The 17,670-nt window shown below is 41.5% G+C and overlaps 1 protein-coding gene across 3 annotated transcripts in view; it reads left to right on the top strand.

The window, feature by feature from the left end:
• The window catches only part of LOC128895736 (fat-like cadherin-related tumor suppressor homolog), a 534,418-nt gene that overhangs the window by 475,603 nt on the left and 41,145 nt on the right, over nucleotides 1-17,670 (top strand). For all 3 annotated transcript variants that reach the window (XM_054158615.1, XM_054158598.1, XM_054158607.1), the window contains one exon: nucleotides 5,953-6,014. In XM_054158615.1, the coding sequence (XP_054014590.1) occupies nucleotides 5,953-6,014 (62 nt within the window). The remainder of the gene's footprint in view (nucleotides 1-5,952; nucleotides 6,015-17,670) is intronic.

Below are 17,670 nucleotides of genomic sequence, written 5' to 3'. Positions count from 1 at the left end.
CCTTTAAATAAAACACTACTTTTAAATAGTATTATAAAACCTCCATCCAACATATAAATTACTTTTCGTTGTTACATGTTAATTTAGTTAACAATTGCATTGGAATAAAATCTCACCCATCTCCATCGACAAAAAAGCATAAGCGAGATTGTATAAGGTATTGCCGGGCGAACCAGCGCAACGCGATCGCCGCTCGCATTAACGTTGCATTTACGGTCAAGCGGCGCATTGTTCTTATTTAAAGAAACCACGGGTATAATAACGGATAACGACAGCGTTTTGGAAACAGTATTGCGAGATTAGATCAGATAATGCGCGCTCGTGTAATACGTTGTAGCTCGGGGAAAGGCGTATGCGCAAACGTCGTTTCTATTCTATTATATACATTGCACTATGCAGAGGGCTTTCGATGCACAATGTTAAACATAAGTATTGGTACAGGACCATTTTTTAAAAAATCTATTATATCTATTATAAAATTATAACATGAAAGGGATGGAAACCATGAGGGAACCTACGTGCAAACAGCTATCCTTTTTTTCGTTGTATCATTTTGTGGCAGAATTTATATAAACAGGCAATCTTGTCTCTTAGAAGTTGATGTTATAACAGTAATAGATCAAACTGGATTGTACACAACTCTGTAACGTAACATAAAACGTAAAATATTATGTACGTATTGCTTACTAATAAAACGGAAAAAACTTTTTGGACAACTTAACATTTCGTCACTCGAGTGTTTTATTTCGCTTTTTTATCCGTCTCTTGCCGTCCGCCTATTCTCACATCATGTTCGATCCCTTGTGTCGAGACAACGGTTGCGAAAGTTTCGTGACACTCGATTAAGAACAGCTCACTGGCTGCAGTACTCTCGCGGATTTATTCCAACAACAATCGAACGGAGAAGGTCGACGGACGCGTGACCGAAAATGGAACGAACGGATTTGAGAGATCGCGCGACGCATTTGCAATTCAAAACAATACGTACACGTCGAAGGGGTAGCAATTGTTTCGATTCTCATACACGGGTATTAATGGCGGCCGCACTGCCGCAACGACGCTCGTTAAATTTCACTCCGTCGCGATCTCGTACGAATTTTCCGCCTTTGACGCTCGCCAGGCCAAGATGATCGTTTTGCATACCTAAACACGACACTGCCTTGCTGTACGATTGAATCTGCGTCAAGGATACTCTATTATACTCGAAATTAATATGTACATATAAAAATTCACCCTCGTTCTAATCTAAAATACAAAATTTTGAAGCATTATAAAATATCTAAACATAAAAATATTCTTAGTTGACAAACAAATTCGTCCAATCGTGAAATAGAAATTGTAGTTCCGAGAACGAGGATAATTCTGTAACAGAAATATGCCCGAGGGAAGATTATGATGATAAATTACAACGTGATGAGAAGTAATTCTTTCCATTAAATCTATCTACTAATTCCGACTCGCAATTACGGAATTAGTTTAGCGTCGAGAGTGGATATTATCCCTGTGGAAGGAATGCAAACAACTTTGACGAGGTTCCTGTGGCTTTAAACGCTTCCAAACTCGGCGAATTTTCGCGTGCTCTCTCACGCATTACCGCCAAACTTTATGATTGATCTGGTTCCTGCTGATCACATCTCGATGTTTTATTAGTGACTTGGAAGTTACGCTGAAACATTTCTAGTTTAATTTGATGGATTTTGTTCTTGAAAATATTCACGGGAACATGAACATTACTGTTGAAATACATGTAATTTCTATGATATATGTATATATGTAAGCAAGTGTGCGTGTGAGTGCGCACGCATCGTATGGTTGAATAATAAGAGAACCTCGTTTAGTTGGTAGATTTATGTCCGTAAGTGGCACACGCTTTTTTACCATGTAGTTCGTAAAGCTCAAATATAATATATTTAGATTATAAGTTTTTAATAAAAGGTGCTTAATTGATTCGTAAATCTACGCTTTCAAATATTAACGATTACAACAAACCGTATTCAATAATAATAAAGTACAGGGTGTGACAAAATAAAACAATGAAACCTTAAATCAGGATGTAATAATTTTTACAATTTTCACCTATCACGAATAAAGAAAAAGTGTAATATTATTTTCACGAAGCATCGGTCATAAGAGGCAAGAAGGCCACAAGTCAAAAAAGTTTGAAAAACACTGCTCCATTCTAGTCACGTAACACTCCTATCCAACGCGTTAACGCCAAGTATTTTCAGAAAATATCACGCGAAACTGAAAAAGATCCGTGTTCAATCCCGCGAAGGATCCAAGAGTCGAAGCTACCAACGCACCATCTGACGGAAGTAAAGAATTGTCTCGAGGGAAGATTGCACGAAGTCGGTCCTACGGTTTTTCCACGGTGTGCTTTTCACCGTCCGTCATAAAATATTCTCCCGAGGGGCCTGGAAATTCGCGGTCGAGATATCTTCGTCTAGAACGTCCCGGTTACATCCGCTGGGAAGCGACAGGAACAAAAATAAACTCAACACGATCCGTTGCCATGCGTCGAACTCCTCGTAGCAGGATCGATGCGTAATAAACGACCAGTAGCGTGTTATCAGCACCCCTAAGAATTCATTATCCCTTTGGCCTACGATTTACTGTAAGACCATGCGTGTCATAGTCAGGTATCAAATTCTTTACGCACTTCCATACGACGTGTTTAACGGGTCCTTTTTATGTTCGACTTAAATTCTATATCACGAGCCTCACACGTTGTTACAGGCTAAAAGATTAATTACGGTAACATCATTACTAAAATTGTACCTTCAGTTGCACCCTCTAATAAAGCCGCAATAGGTCACGGTACTTAGAAATACTTTGTTAAAAAGCATTTCGTTGTTTTCTTTTCTTTAAATGGGATTTTTATCTTATCCTGGGGCTTCGTGAAGGCATAATTCGTCACTGAGATCCAGTTTCTGGATATCAAGAACGAGGCAGGAGTATCGGGACAGTTGGTAATATCGCGAATAGTTTTGTCGTTCCGCTCTGATTTCCAATAACGAATTTTCCAGTGAAAGGGTGAGGGGTGGTCGCCGACGCGCACAGGTGAATCGAGGCAGCAACGACGCCACCGACATCATCGACACGACGAGGGCGAGAAATGAGAACGAAAAAGCAATTATTTAAATGTGTTCCACCACACAGAGCCTTGTGCTCGCGTTCCCTCTGTGCGTCGCTTTTCTCCGTTTCCCTTTTTCCACCTCTTGTGGGCTGTGTGTCTGGAGGGTGTAGCGAAATTTGTGAACGTACTCCACACCTATTTGTTTTAATTTGAAGAACAACCGTAATATGTCCCAGGAAGACCATTGTAAAAAGATCAAGTACAGAATAATTGTTAGTAGACATTGAGTATTTTTTTTAAATTATGAAACATTATTTTGGGAGGCAAGCTATAAATATTAATTTAAACATTGCCTTTAGATGGTCGTTATATCGGGAGGTTTATTTTCCTCGTCTTAGAGGATCAAGACGAATAAATGAAACGTAGACGAAAGCACGTTGTTAAATTTATAGTATAGAGGAGCTTAATTAGATATTTTTAATAGTAGAAATTTATAAAAGTGTATACCTTGGAGACAAATTTTTAATGGCTGATGGAACCGATCTCCGAAAATCTTGTACGTCACCTCGTCCACCGAAGTCGATCAGTGGCACCCTACCTGACCCGAGAAATCTTATTATTACGGTTATTAGAGTTTGTCACGAACGAATCGGAGAAATCTTGAGGTCAGCGCGATGTCGATTTAATCGGCTTTATGGTCGCTGGAAGGAGTTCGAGGACGTCGATCGAGTTGGCGAAAAAATTGCACGGTTGCGTTTCAAGAACGCCGCATCGATCTCGTCGCGACTGAAAACTTGACAAATTCACACTGGGCGAATAGAAGTTTCACGAGTAACTCAATTCCTCCAAAGAAGTGGCTAAGGCGAAGAAATAATTTTTCCATGAAATTCAATGTTCTCGGAAGCCTACGCTTCCAAACGAAGCATAAAAAGCAACTACACAAAATTCCATCTTGATTGGACAAAAATAATAAAAGTTATAGGTGGTTATAGGTCGGTGGTTATAGGTCTCAAGTAAATAGGTCGTAAATTTTACGATATACTAGTTGCACCCCGCGATTTCACCCATGTGGATTACTATTTATTTTATGTTGTTTGCATTCGACTGACTATTCAACTGCGTGTTCCTTCGTGACTTTCTCTTACCGAACAAATTTTTAGAATCGATTCAATAGTTCCAGAAATTACCCCCACACAAACAAACTTTACTTCTTTATAATATTAGTATAGAGAAACAATCTTTACTTCATATAAGATCAGAAAAAGCCTGTATACTTGTCGAAAACGTTGAAAAGTCAACATTGTTCGTAGCCAATACATCTTTCACGACAAGAATTCATAGTTCCTGCGATTCGTGTGGTTCGACTTGCTTGAAAATCTCCGAAATCAGCAGCGTAAGTAGAAGAGTAGCGTAATTCGCCTCCATGAAAGGGAGGTCTTCCCCCTAGTTCTAATGAGTCCGCGAAACAGGAGTTTCGGGATTCCCTGCGTTTCTGCGCAGCGTCAGAGACAAACGAGACTCTCTAGCACGGCCAAGGGACACGGCTTCCCTGGTAACATGATTAGTACTTCCTGCTGGAATATAAAATCTGCGCCGTTTGTCGTTGTTACCGGAAGCCGTAGAAACCGGGGCGAAAAAATGTGCTCGCGGCCGCCAGCGCGCCAGGGCGCAATTTCAGGGGCTTCGTTCTTGTTCCGCAACGTCGCTTTCAGAAACGTTTCGTTCGAAAGCTCCGGAAACCGTCCGCATCCGGCAAGGTCTTCCGCCGTCTACGCGGAAAAGTTATTCCCGATGCTTGCGGAGACTCTTACATTGAAATTTCCTCATCGCTACCCCCGGAACCGTTGCCACAAAGAAGAAAAGCGCTGAAATCGAGCGTCGGGAAAGCAATTTGCCGCCAAATTAAAAAGACTGAATTGCACCTATTGATCATGATTGTATAACATTGAATTTTGTATATACTTGTATTATATTTTCAGACTTTGTCTCATTCATAAAATTCCATTTTTCTGCTTTAGTTTAGAAGATAACGAGGAAGGTTAGAGAACTTCTTTTATGTAGAATTTGATTCTTTTTAGAATGTACTCGGATGATTTTTTGATATTTCTTTCAAAACTCGAATCCGTTTTGTTTATTGCTACACATGGGGTGGCAACTACTAAAATTTAATGTACTACTGTATCAACTACTAAAAGTAAAGTTGAAGTATATATTCCTAAACAGTGATTCACTTATTCCCAGTGGTCAATTTCAAACAATTGATATAAAAAATTGAATATAAATTGAAAAATATTCTCTTCTGCCAGAAACTGTGCAAACTAATATTTTTCACTTAGTGGTTCTGTCAATATTGAAATTATTTGATAATGATTTAGTCCACATACTTTTTCATTTAATTCATGAATTGCATTAGATGTAAAACCAAAGTTTCCTTACAATATATCGTAACTACACTTGTTGAAACTTTCTGTGAAAACTATAACTTGACTGTTGAAATTTTCACCACGTTTTGGGAAACCCGTCGCGTTGAGACCGATCGTCGAGTGAAACACAAAGCAAAGGGAAAATACGAACGGCCGGCGAAAAGAATAGAGAGGGAAGTTCGAGCGCGCTCGACTACCGTCCAATAGCATCTGAACGCTATAATTTCGTCGAGTCCGTTCTATCGAGCTAATCTTTGTCTCCGCTAATCGAGGCCTTTTCATTCCGTTTCAAATTGCTGCGGAAAATTGTCTTCCGACTCGTTCAGCAACGTCGGTTTACCGGTCGAATCGGGAATGAAACGTCGCCAGGGATACCTCGATTGAAACACCGTTTAATCAAGATTTATTAAGCCACGTCGATGCCGTCTAATCCTTGGCACGATTATGTTTCAGGTTTGATCACGACCAGCGGCAGGAAACTCGATCGGGAGAATCAAGCGGAGCACGTACTGGAGGTGAGTTTGCATGCAAATTATTTTCCAGGAAATTATTGCGATTCGAATCGCGTCACCGTCCGTCAGCGTTATCTGCTCGAATCCCTGATTTTTGGACGACGCATTGTCTTACGATCGATTGCACGCCCGATAATAAATGGCTGCTCGAGCCTCGATGCTGTTTGGAATATTCAACCCGCGGGCATAACTCTTCCTTTCCCTTCATTTTGTCAGAGCTGGAGGAATTTACGAGCGACTTTTAATTGCCCGTTCTTCCTAACTAGGGAATATATAAATTAGAGTTAAATGAATTTGGTTCGTGGCAGCCGCGATCTGGAGTAATAAATGAAAAATTCGCGGAGACACGCGCTTGGAAAATTCTCCTTTTAAACAAAATTTAGGAGAAGTATTTTTACGTTTGCAGATCCTAGTTATTTTAGACTCGCGTGTGTTCACGTTTCCTCGACACAGAGAACGAATAATCTCCAGTTTATCGATACTTGAAAATACTTGAATAGTAGTTATTCGGCGAACAACCCTCTTGGACTCTGCTCCGCAGACGCGGCCCGGTTGCTGCATCTTTCATACTGTCCGTCTCGCACTGTTTGCAGGAACACTTACTTCCTTAACCGTTTATCTCTCCGACAGGATTTTCTCGTCGGGTCTCGGGAGGATTCAGACGAGACAGGATAGCCGGCTTAGTAGTTCCTTGGCTCGTGGGAGTAGCTTCAGCGGAATAATCGCTTTACGCTAAGTATAATCGTGCGTCGGTGCGCATAGTTTGCGCTTTGCTCGTCTGACGATGTACGCGACCTGGTGCGCGGCGTCGAGTTAAGTCGGATTCGCTAATAAAAGGGGCTACCGGAAGGGTGTGCCCGAGTCTAATTTCCCAAATCGAGACACCATGGTGGTAAAACTAAAGACACCCAACCCTAAGATATCCCCATCGTCGAAATTGCGTGCGGCTTAGGGTACGATTTCCTAACTGCCACCGCGAAACTTTCGCCGTTTGAGCGATAATCTGTGGATCCTCGAATCGCTTCGATAATTTGGCTAAGACTTTTGAGAAGCTCGTAGCAGCCTGAGGAGTGATCGCGGTCTACGAATTTTACGAGGAAAAGTCGTAACTCAAGTAAAGGTTACTGACCCATTTTTGGAAGAGGTAGAGATTGAGATTTGAGGTAAAATTTTAACGTTGTATTAACACATTGTTGACCGGCAATTTTACACAGAAGCGACTTCATGTCACCGGCTGTTATGAGAAAAGTCAAAAATTATCTACACTTTTCATTCTATAATTTATTTACGTAAAGCTAAAGTTTCACTAGGCACGTCACTTTTCTATGTAATTTCCCTCCTTATCAATGCACTTTCCCCAACGGTCAACAAGCTTACGTACTCATTGCAAATAAAAGGTTTTCGGTTGGTCGAGAAGCCACTTTAGCACCACATTTTGCACGTCTAATTTTCATGCGTTACACTTCTATATCGCCCTGAGTTTCATAAATTGAAATAGATAATGCAAGTTCAAACACGAGTTTACTCGTGACCAGTCAACAACTTTTGGGCATGAAAACATGAGTTAACTCGTAACCGGTCAACAATGTGTTGACTCTAGTATCTATTTCTAAATAATCTATATATTGTAGTGTGTTCCTTCCGTAATTGACACTTTAGCAAGCTACCCCTATAAGCGCGGAATTATCGTACAGACGACGGATCCACGGAATACATTCCCTAAATATCGTTTCAATCGAAGTTCCATGCATTCAGAAATGATACTGCAAACGACACTCATTTCGCGTCTCTTCGGTAACTAGTTCTCGAATAGCGAGATATCGGACACAAAAAAAAGAGAAATAAGCGTCGTTGGGAGACACGGTATCGAAGATTAACCCCATTTGCTGTTGAAATCTCGGAATAGTCGATAGGAAGCGAGTCGTTACGGTAAATCGAATTTCCTAACGGCGTGCTAACGCTAACAGGTGATAGGACGATTACGGATGCATTCTTTATACCTCTTAGTTTCAACCCCCGCGCCCAGGCTCGCATCAAGACTTTAGAGACTACGATGTACGAGGTCTCCAGTGGTTAATTCGAGGCAATTCGATGAATTCAAAGACAAGATTCTGTGTTAATTTTTATCCAAGTAGAAATTACTTTATACAGTCAGTCCTACAAGTATTCGTAACCTCTATGTCTATTGAATGAATTTGTCTAAATTAAATGATAGGCTCAATGATTCCAATAAATGTTTCATTCGTGAATAAACTTTGCACATGTATATATTTATAATGAAACATTTATTTGAAAACACCAAACTTGTCATTTAATTTAGACAAATGTTTTTAGTAGACATAGATGGTACGAATACTCATGGGACTGGCTGTATACATACTGTTGCGCCGAAGAGTGGTGCATCGCGATGTACTCATTGTATTAGGTTTAATGAAAGATAATCACGAATTTATAAAAACGAACAACAACACAAAACGTTTATTTATTTTAAATTGTAAAAAACAATGTACATTATTTCCTCACATTCCTCAACTTTTTGTTTTATAGAGTTAATCGATTTGTACAATGAACGGCTTACATAAAAACTAAATTAAGTTCATATATGTTTTAATAAACTATTTCCTAACCATTCTGTAAAAATATTATTGGTGACCTCGTAATACTCGTAACCAAAGTGTCAACTAAATCTTAATCCCGCGCAAATGCGTCAACCCCTTCGTTTTGGGGATCGTTCGTCGACCCCATCGCCGTTCCCCTAATATCGTCAGGCTGGAAATGAGGAAGAAAATCGCATCCCCCTGAAGATTGAAAAGTAAAATGAGTAGAATCTCCTGTCTCGGGCTGTGAAAGCGAGAGGGGCAAGCTTTAAGGGTGTCTGTTTCTCCGGTGGGACGAAAAAGACGAAAAACAAGGTTGGATAAGGGGTGAGAAAAGCGCGACGAGAAAGGGACGCGAAGTGTCGGCGAGCGAGTAGATGGAGAATCAAGGACGGGACGAGGTGAAGCATTTCTCCACGGGTCGTCGTCATTGGAGACTCTTGGGGGATTTCTTTTCTCTCTGCGTCCGGATTAAAGGAAAAGCCCCGACAGCTCTAGCCGCCGTCCCACCTCCGCCACTGTTTCTCTGTGTCGCGAAACGCTGGAATTTCGTTACAATGGAAAGAGCAAAGGAGTATACCAATCTCGAGAAAAGGTTCGCCGAGACGCTACAGGGGGATCCTGGGGAAATAAATAGCGCTCGCTCGGAATGGAAACGGTCGAGATGCGCCTACTTCGGGCCTCGTAACGAGCTTTTACGTGTCGACACACCGAGAAGAGACTGCGGCCGAAGGTGATCTGGTTCCCGATACGGTCCCTCGCTCGAACATCGAAAATCGACAACGTTTTCTTCAAACGAGGGTCCGTAGAGAATTTTCTCTAGTCCTCGCGTTTCAAGATGTTAATAAACCTCCGCTACGATGGTAGTCCACTGTCTTTCGGACAACAGGGGTTCGCTGGGGTCTTACCTTTTTCCGCATAAATCGATACTGTAACTCCTCGACGTGTTTCTTATCCCTAAGTCGGTCTTTCTCCGGATGGACAACGGCGGCTTAATAAATTCCATTCGAACGCGACAGGTACTGTAACTCTTCGTTTTAAGTTTGAATTTTAATCCATTTGCAAAAGTGGATATTTCGTTCTTATCATCAAAACTTGTTTCGAATGTATTTAACTAAAAACGTTTCAACACACACGAATAAGAACAATGTGGCATTTAAACGAAAATGTTCAAAACATATGAATAAAAACAAGATTAACCCTTTGAGTGCCAAGGAGCGATATATCGCTCCTCCATACACTTGCAAAAAGAGCCAAGAACGATATATCGCTGCTCGAAGCTGTAAATGCTATAACTCGTTAAAAAATCAATTTTCCTTTACGAAAATACCTTAATGCGTGTAATATTTAACGGCTGCTTTTAGTATTATGTAAAAATGCCATGAATCTTAAAATAAAATTGACCGAAATATACATTTTTGTTTACAATCAAGCATCTTTCTTTAAAATTTTCTAGCATTTCTCGGATATGTATGAAAATTTCCTTTAGCACTCAAAGCGTTAAATAAACTGAATCAAACCAATGTCTGTTCTCGTGTTTCTTCAGCTTGACTCTCCATGTCAAAAATTAGTTTTGATCAATTCCGTCAGTAAACATTTTATTAAAGAAACAATTTTTATCTTCGGTTAGTATAGTAATTATATAGCTTCTTTAACGTCCAATCTTCAATTGTCAAGAATTTGATCGGTGCTTTCCCCATTAAAACTTACGCGCAGCTACAAACGCGACCGCTCTAGTTACCCAAGCGAGGGTTTTGCATAAACCCGTCGGCGAATTTCTCGCGGTCCCGTCTTGATCGTAAAAGTTGCGATACGCAGTTATCCCTTGTCTGGCACCGCCGAAGTTCCCAGCAAACTTATTCAGCGGTGTTTGTTTAGCTCGTCGACGTCGCGGCTAAAGTTTTCGAGAATCGAAGCCAGTATCCCCTGTTGGAATCCCTCACGATTCGAATGCATCTGCATCTATCTCGGTCTATGTATACAGGGTGTCCCAGAATTCCTGTAAAAACCGGAAATCGGGAGTAGCTGACACGATTCTGAATAACAATTCCCTTTGCAAAAATGTCGGTGGGGGCTTCATTTTTTAATTATTAACGAATAACATCGACTAATCACATCGGCCGAATAGCGCGCGTTCAGCTGGCTATGCCGCGACCCGGTGTAATCAACCAGTCCTGCCTCGAGTTTATGCTCTCGTGGAGCAATTTTCTTTTTTGTGAAGGAAATTATTGTTCAGAATCATGTCAGCTATTTCCGATTCTTGCAAGAGTTTTGGGACACCCTGTATATAAAAGGATGATATTGAACGAGTCCGTATCGGAGAAACGATAACTTCGATTCCCAATTTATCGAACGTATCTACTTTAATCAGAAGAAGGTCTTGCGCCGGAGAAGATGAGACTAAGTTTCCAGATGTCTGAGAACTCTTGTCGCGTACCATGTTTTCTGGAAACGTGACGATTCGTTCTTGAAATATCATTTTTTTTTTATTTTGTGAGATACTATAGTTCTCTCTGTTTATGTCAAACAATTGGAGTTATCAATTTGCAGGACAACTATTAACTTTATACTGTCATAAAGTACAACACCATAGGAATGTGTTAGATGTGACGGTTACATTTGAGAAAAAGAAACATAATTTTAATTTCAGATTAATGTGAAATTACAACTACTCGAATATTTGAATTCCACTCTCGAATTCATAGGGGGATAAATTTCGAAACCGCCTACAATGTACACATTTGGATTTTCAAATTTCACGAAAGCTAAATAATTTACGAAAAAACATTCTTAACTCGGGTAAACTAACGTTTCAAAAGCAACCTTATTAAAATCTGCTGATAAAAAATGTAATAATTACGGCTTCAGCAAAGCTCGTCTCGTCGAAAATAAAATTATGTTAATTTAATACTAATTAAATATCCGCGAAGGGACGTTTCGAGATTCGTTTGAATTAAGTCTGGGATCGTATGATCGAAACTGTGCAATGCAAATGTAGTCACTTGCGGGAGTCTGGATTAATGATCCATAAAGACATTTAATATCGAGGACACAAATCTACATTAACGTCGTTAAAAGTACAATGAATATCTTTCGACGGACGAATCACGGAAAAAAACTCGACCGAAATAAAAAAAAAAGGTAGTATGTCCCGTTGGAACGACAATTAATTATCGTATGAGACAGTCGGTTGTTCGTGCAAGTTAACTCAATTATTGTCACAGCTTGTGGCACGGTCCTCCGTAAACGTATGACGATAATGAAACGAACGCGTTGCAAAGAAAAACATGTTTCTCTTAATTGAACTAACGAGGGAGCGCGAGTCGTTGGAATGGGGCTCGATAACTCGACCTGGAGTACTGGAAATGTTGACGAGTTTGGCTCTGGCTGTTCCTTGAATCGTTGAACCTTGCATTTCAGCGATTTTCTCCGTGTCTGGAGTCACCGTTTGTTCCATTTTTCATAGTTCTACTTTCAAACGTTTGAAATGCATAGTTAAAATTTCAAAGAAACCACAAACTACAGTTTCAATATTAAATTATCAAGCTTTGAGTATCGTGTTGGAAGCTATTATATTGCAAGTTAATATTATGTTTCCAAAATATCTAGACAGAATACGATCACAGAAATATTGATATCTCGTGACCCGACTACAGCAAGCTCAGGAACGAAACGCAACTTTTTATCCTTCGTTTTCGTCGATCCTTCCTCGGTACCATCGTTTTTCTCGAGCCATGTTTCGCGTTCATTACTCGGAACTCGAACATTCCTAGGCCAAGGGAAAGCGAAAATAAAGAGCAGCCGCGATTCATTTAAGTGCAAAGAGCCGAGAGTTTCGATAACTCCGCCTTTTCGGTGCCCTTATTCCCGAGATACGCTTCAGACACTCGATGCGGTACCCGAAGTAGGCTTGAAACTTGCTTACCCGCGTGCAGAGGACGCGGAGTGTCTGGCAGATACAGTTTCGAGCACCTACTTGAGAATAGTTGGCTGAAATTTATGATCGACGGGATCCAGGTACGCAGTTAAACTCGCAGAATTCTTCATTAATTGAACCAGGCATCATATTGCCGCACGGAGAATTTCATCGGTGTCCCTATCGGTGATATTCCGATGGCGAAAGCGTTGCACGCAATATGCGAATTCTGCTTGGTGCAAAAACATTCTAACGCTGCCACATCGTCGTTCCTCTTTGAGACACCATGCACACAGGATCGGACAAAGCATTCCGCGACAAATTTATGTTGGTAAAGTGCATCAAAGATGAAAGGGAACTATAACAAAATTCTCTTGTCTGCTATCGCTGTATTTAAAAGGTATTAACTAGAAGAAGCAACAGGACATGGTGAGAAGAAACTATATCGTACAGCTGAAGAATTCTTGTGAACAGTGAACAGTCTTCAAACTTCGATCCAACAACGCCAAACTATCGAAGGATACGAAACACAGTCTTCGCGTCAGAAGATGTCTGTCATATCTAGCTCTGACGATATTGATTTGTACATAGAACAAAGGGTACACGACCTCATCGATAAGCGATGCTAACTTTCTTAGAGAGTAAGAGATTTATATAAACACTGTTACACCAGTGATACATACAATGATAAATTGAGATGTTTGAATGAAACAGACAAACATGTATTCACTCTTTGAGAATAAGATGTATAGAGACTATTACATTGAGAACATTGCCACTATCAGACTAGTAATACATGTAACTATAAATTGAGATGTTTGAAGAAGCACACAAACGTGTATTCACTCTTTGAGAATAAGATATATAGAGACTATTAGACTAAGAACGCACACAACGATAAATCTACAACCTCGTGAACTAGATTCGCGCAGATAGCCGAACGACTCCGAAAATGAACTGTCTCCATAGATGTTGGACAAACGTTCCTCGATAGATAAATGTTCGCAACGAAGAGGACGTTCATTTCATGAGACGACGTGGTATCGTGGAAAATTACTTCCAGGGGACCAGCCAGCATCCAAGATATTGCATCGCACGGTCCGTAACTGTGAAAGCTATCCGCTTAGCCTGAACGTGCTGGTCGGGCAAACACGCTGGGAGCTTTTTGCCGCGACCTTATTAATAGACGCGATTTTTCATGCTTTTTCCCCGTCTCGTTTTTTCTCTCGGCCACTTTGCCACTTTCTCGGCCGAGTCGCGACACGCGCTAAAATATGTCAGGACCGCCGCAGCTGAACCTCTCCAGCGTGCACGAAGTACATTAATAAGGATGCTCGCCCTGGCGCCTATGCTATCCTTCACGATTGTTTTTTCTCACGGTGCTGCATAGCATATTCTACTTGCGAGCATAATTAATCTTGCAGTTCGCGTTGCGGTTGGCGTATATGGATGCAGTCAAAGTTGCAGATGTGCATTAAGCCGCAATTCTACGTGCTCGCCGCGTTTCAAATGCTTTCAGAGTGCTTTGTTCGCTTAACGTACTTGTGGATATAGTTAGCAGTGTAATTGCCTTGGCGTTGAGTCGTGTAGAAAGAGTAAATGCGTGTAGAACACTTCGGGGGAGCAACTACCGGGGTGGGATGTGTTCCACGCATTTATACAAATTGCGACCGATAGTTGATAGTGATTGTAGTCAAGATAGGGGGATCAAGAAGTAATGTCATTTCTTTTATATTAATCCTTTCAGATTTGGCGTCCACCATTCAGGACACAAAATTTAAAAATAACCGACACTATTATTTAGGGCGAATGTATGCACATGAAGAAAGACCATTTTTCTTAAAAAAAAAACCACACTATGAGGATTTTAAAAAAATTTTTTTCATACTAATTTTAGTCCAAGTTAACATTAGTACGAGCAAAAAAATAATTCAAGTCTGAAAGGGTCAAATTTAAACGAATACATTCTTACTAAGTTTCTATTTTCCATTAATTATGTAATTACCCTCGTTATCAACAGCCTTTTGCCATCTAGTGTGCATATTTTCAATGCTAAATCCATAAAAGCTGATGGATAATAATGAGTTGATGAACGATAAACAGGTATTGAGATTCGCAGAAACGACATTACTTTCCAGTCCACCTAATATTTTTAAATTTGGGCGATGCTCCGTAAGCCACGTTTCTACCTGTTCGGCCTAAAAGATCCATTGTAGTGGCTTCCGCTTCATTCGCAGGTGGATGTTACCGCCGCAGCCCGTATACACCGATACCTACGATCGGTTTCGTTTGCACGTACAGGCTGCCAATTTCCGGTCGGACGGTCTGGCTCCATCGCAGAAAAATATCGCGCGTATTCAGCACCTTTCTGGGGTGGTTAACCACGGACGCCATCGCGCCACGTATTACAGGCCGAAAGAAGGCGCTGGGGAGAGGGTACAAAAAGAACGAGAAGAAAGGGGGTTGGGGGCACCCGATCGTGGAGCGCAGTAAAGAAAGAAAAGGGCTCGTTCAGCAAGGGTGAGCTCCTTTTTTTTCTCTTGCCGCAATTTTTCATCGACTTCTCGCTCCCTTTCGTGGCTCTTCGTGCCTCTGGCCCCGATTTCTCGCTTTCTTTTTCACTTGCTAGCACTCGCCGTGAGCACCCTTCCACGCACAGCTACTATGGACACTCGAACTCGTCGCTAAAGTCGCTTAATTGACGGTCTCGGGTATTCCCTTTGCGCCGGTGGTCACGAACGACACCCGGCTTTACTTCTGATCTCTCTCGCATTGTAATGAAAAGTTCCACCTTCGCGCGCGACGACACCCCGTCACAGGAGGAAGGACGAGGACGCGAGAGAACACTCGGAACCTTTTTTCCGAGGGAGGACTTAATACCGGCGACATGGGGATTCCGAAACTACTTGTTTTTATTCGGGACCTCCCCATGGACGAGTCGGATGATCCTTTGAACCCGCGCTTGATACACAGGAACGTGTGAAACCCGCTTTTTAATTGAAGGGCTCGTCGCCGCCGGCGCGGTTTAAGGATGAAAAGAGGACAATGGAAGTTTCCTCGGGCGTCGTTTGCGAAACGATGCTCGCAGAAATTTATAAACCTTACTTTGAAGTTAGACGTAATGTTGGAGAAGACTGAATGGGAAAAAAGGTGGAAGGTGGGACTGCTCTGGAACTGCTCTAGGTCTGTTGGAGGTCCAGAGCTTAGGGTACGATCATGCTAGCGACCTTAATGTTCAGAACAAAAGAAAAAGAAGAAAAACGACGCTAGTCTATATATATATATATGTGTAAGAATGAAGCTCTGACTAATTACAATCAACGTCCAGGCCTTTGACCTTGAACCTAGAAAGCTGAAATTTTGCACAGAGGTTTCCTTTATGATGTATACAAGGAATAAGAAAGGATATTTCGAAATTCAAGCCCTAAGGGAGTAAAAAGGGATTGCAACGTTAGTATTCCACGCGGGTGAAACCGCGGGCCACAACTAGTAATTGTATATTCCTCAGGAGTTGGTGAGGCACCTACGAACTGAAAAGGACAGAGGCGAGGAAATTTCACCGTTCGGTCCGTCTTTGCTCTCTCAAGAGCTCCCTTTCTTTCGAGGAGTCACACTCCATAGTCATAGTCCACACTGTCAGTTAGATACAAAGTGTATATTATTCGTCTCGAACTCTTTAATTTTTCTTACATATATCTACGCTAATAGTTACTATTGCTATTTATCTCGATAAACTAGCCAATAACAAAAATGCGTGTAAGTGAAGGTGTCGTCGTTACGTGACAACCAATCGAACTGCTTCGCCAACTCCTGAGCAACAAACTGTACCTATCCAAACACAATTTTCTTCGTAGATTTAAAGAAAACAGTGCCGTCTCGTTCCCCTAAATCCATTGACACACCAAATCCCAACATGGCGGTGCCTCTCTGTTACAAAGTACCAATTACTTTGTCGAAACCCCTGGCCATGTGTGTTCCTTTTCACGGTAAGTGGATTTATCTCGTCAGCGATAAAGAATAATTACACGCGCGCCGACGGGAACATTCGTCGGCTGTATCTGGCCTCTTGTTCACCGTCGACGAGAAGTACATTCTTCGCAGCGACAATGAACCGCCTATCTCTCTATCCAGCTAGCTCTTCCGGTGAAGCTACTCGAGGGCTTCGTCGTCGAGGGCACCAGGCGTCTCCCCGCGACCCCGTCGCGTCGCCCTGGAGGTATCCGGCTCCCTTGATTTTCGTCTCGTTACAGGTTTCCCTTTTGCTCGAATAATGGAACGGGAAGCAAAGAAAAGCGCGCGTCCTCTTCGCGTTTCCTGTACACAGGAAGTTTGCACGTCAACCGCGCATAATTGATGCCCCGCCAGGTGCTCTCGCTCGACGTTCTTGCTCCGTCTGTTCTCTGTCGCAATGCTACGCGAGTTTGTCTTTTGGGTGCGGAAGCGTCTTCAAAAGGAGCACGCAACCGAACGAGAATAGTGAAATTAGAGGAAGAAATAGATAATCACGGGAATAGGGGAACGAAGGGATGGAGCAACAAGAAAAATAGTAGGACAGAAGAGTAAAAGAAGGAAAAAGACAAAGAATTTAAGGAAGGAGTCTGGTCTAGCAGGTCTAAAAAGTTGACTTTTATTTGTTTAAAAATCTTCCTATTCATATGGAGAATGCTTTCGCAAAGGTCTACCGTACGCTCCTGGAATCGCATATTACCTTTACATAGCCGTAAGAGCAAAAAAATTTTGGTATTTTAATACAGAAAACTTTAAACGCGTTTTTCTCATAACCACGTTTCCCAAATTTGAAGGGAGCACTAAAACAATTAAATGTATAGGTGTGCAGGACACTAGAACACTGTGAAAGAGGAGACATACCGAAATTTAGACGTGCATATAGGAAAAGAACAATCACGGCAAACAGAGGAAGAGAACGGAAAAAGAAGAAAGAAAGCACTAATCACAATGAGTATTCAAGAATCTTCAGAACCCTCTCCTGCAAGGATTGCGCGTGCTACGGTTGAACGACTAATAGGGAAAAAAGCGACGTAGTAACGGGAAATACCCGAAACAAAGGGAAACTAGTACGTGAACTCGCCCGGATCAACGCACCATTGTCTCCGATTCTAAAGCAACAATATATCCGCGATTTCGT

The sequence above is a fragment of the Hylaeus anthracinus genome, unplaced genomic scaffold (assembly GCF_026225885.1).
Source record: "Hylaeus anthracinus isolate JK02 unplaced genomic scaffold, UHH_iyHylAnth1.0_haploid 0, whole genome shotgun sequence".
Lineage (NCBI taxonomy): Eukaryota > Metazoa > Arthropoda > Insecta > Hymenoptera > Colletidae > Hylaeus > Hylaeus anthracinus.
Note: the sequence above shows the minus strand (reverse complement) of the source record. Positions and strands in the feature narration are given on the sequence as shown.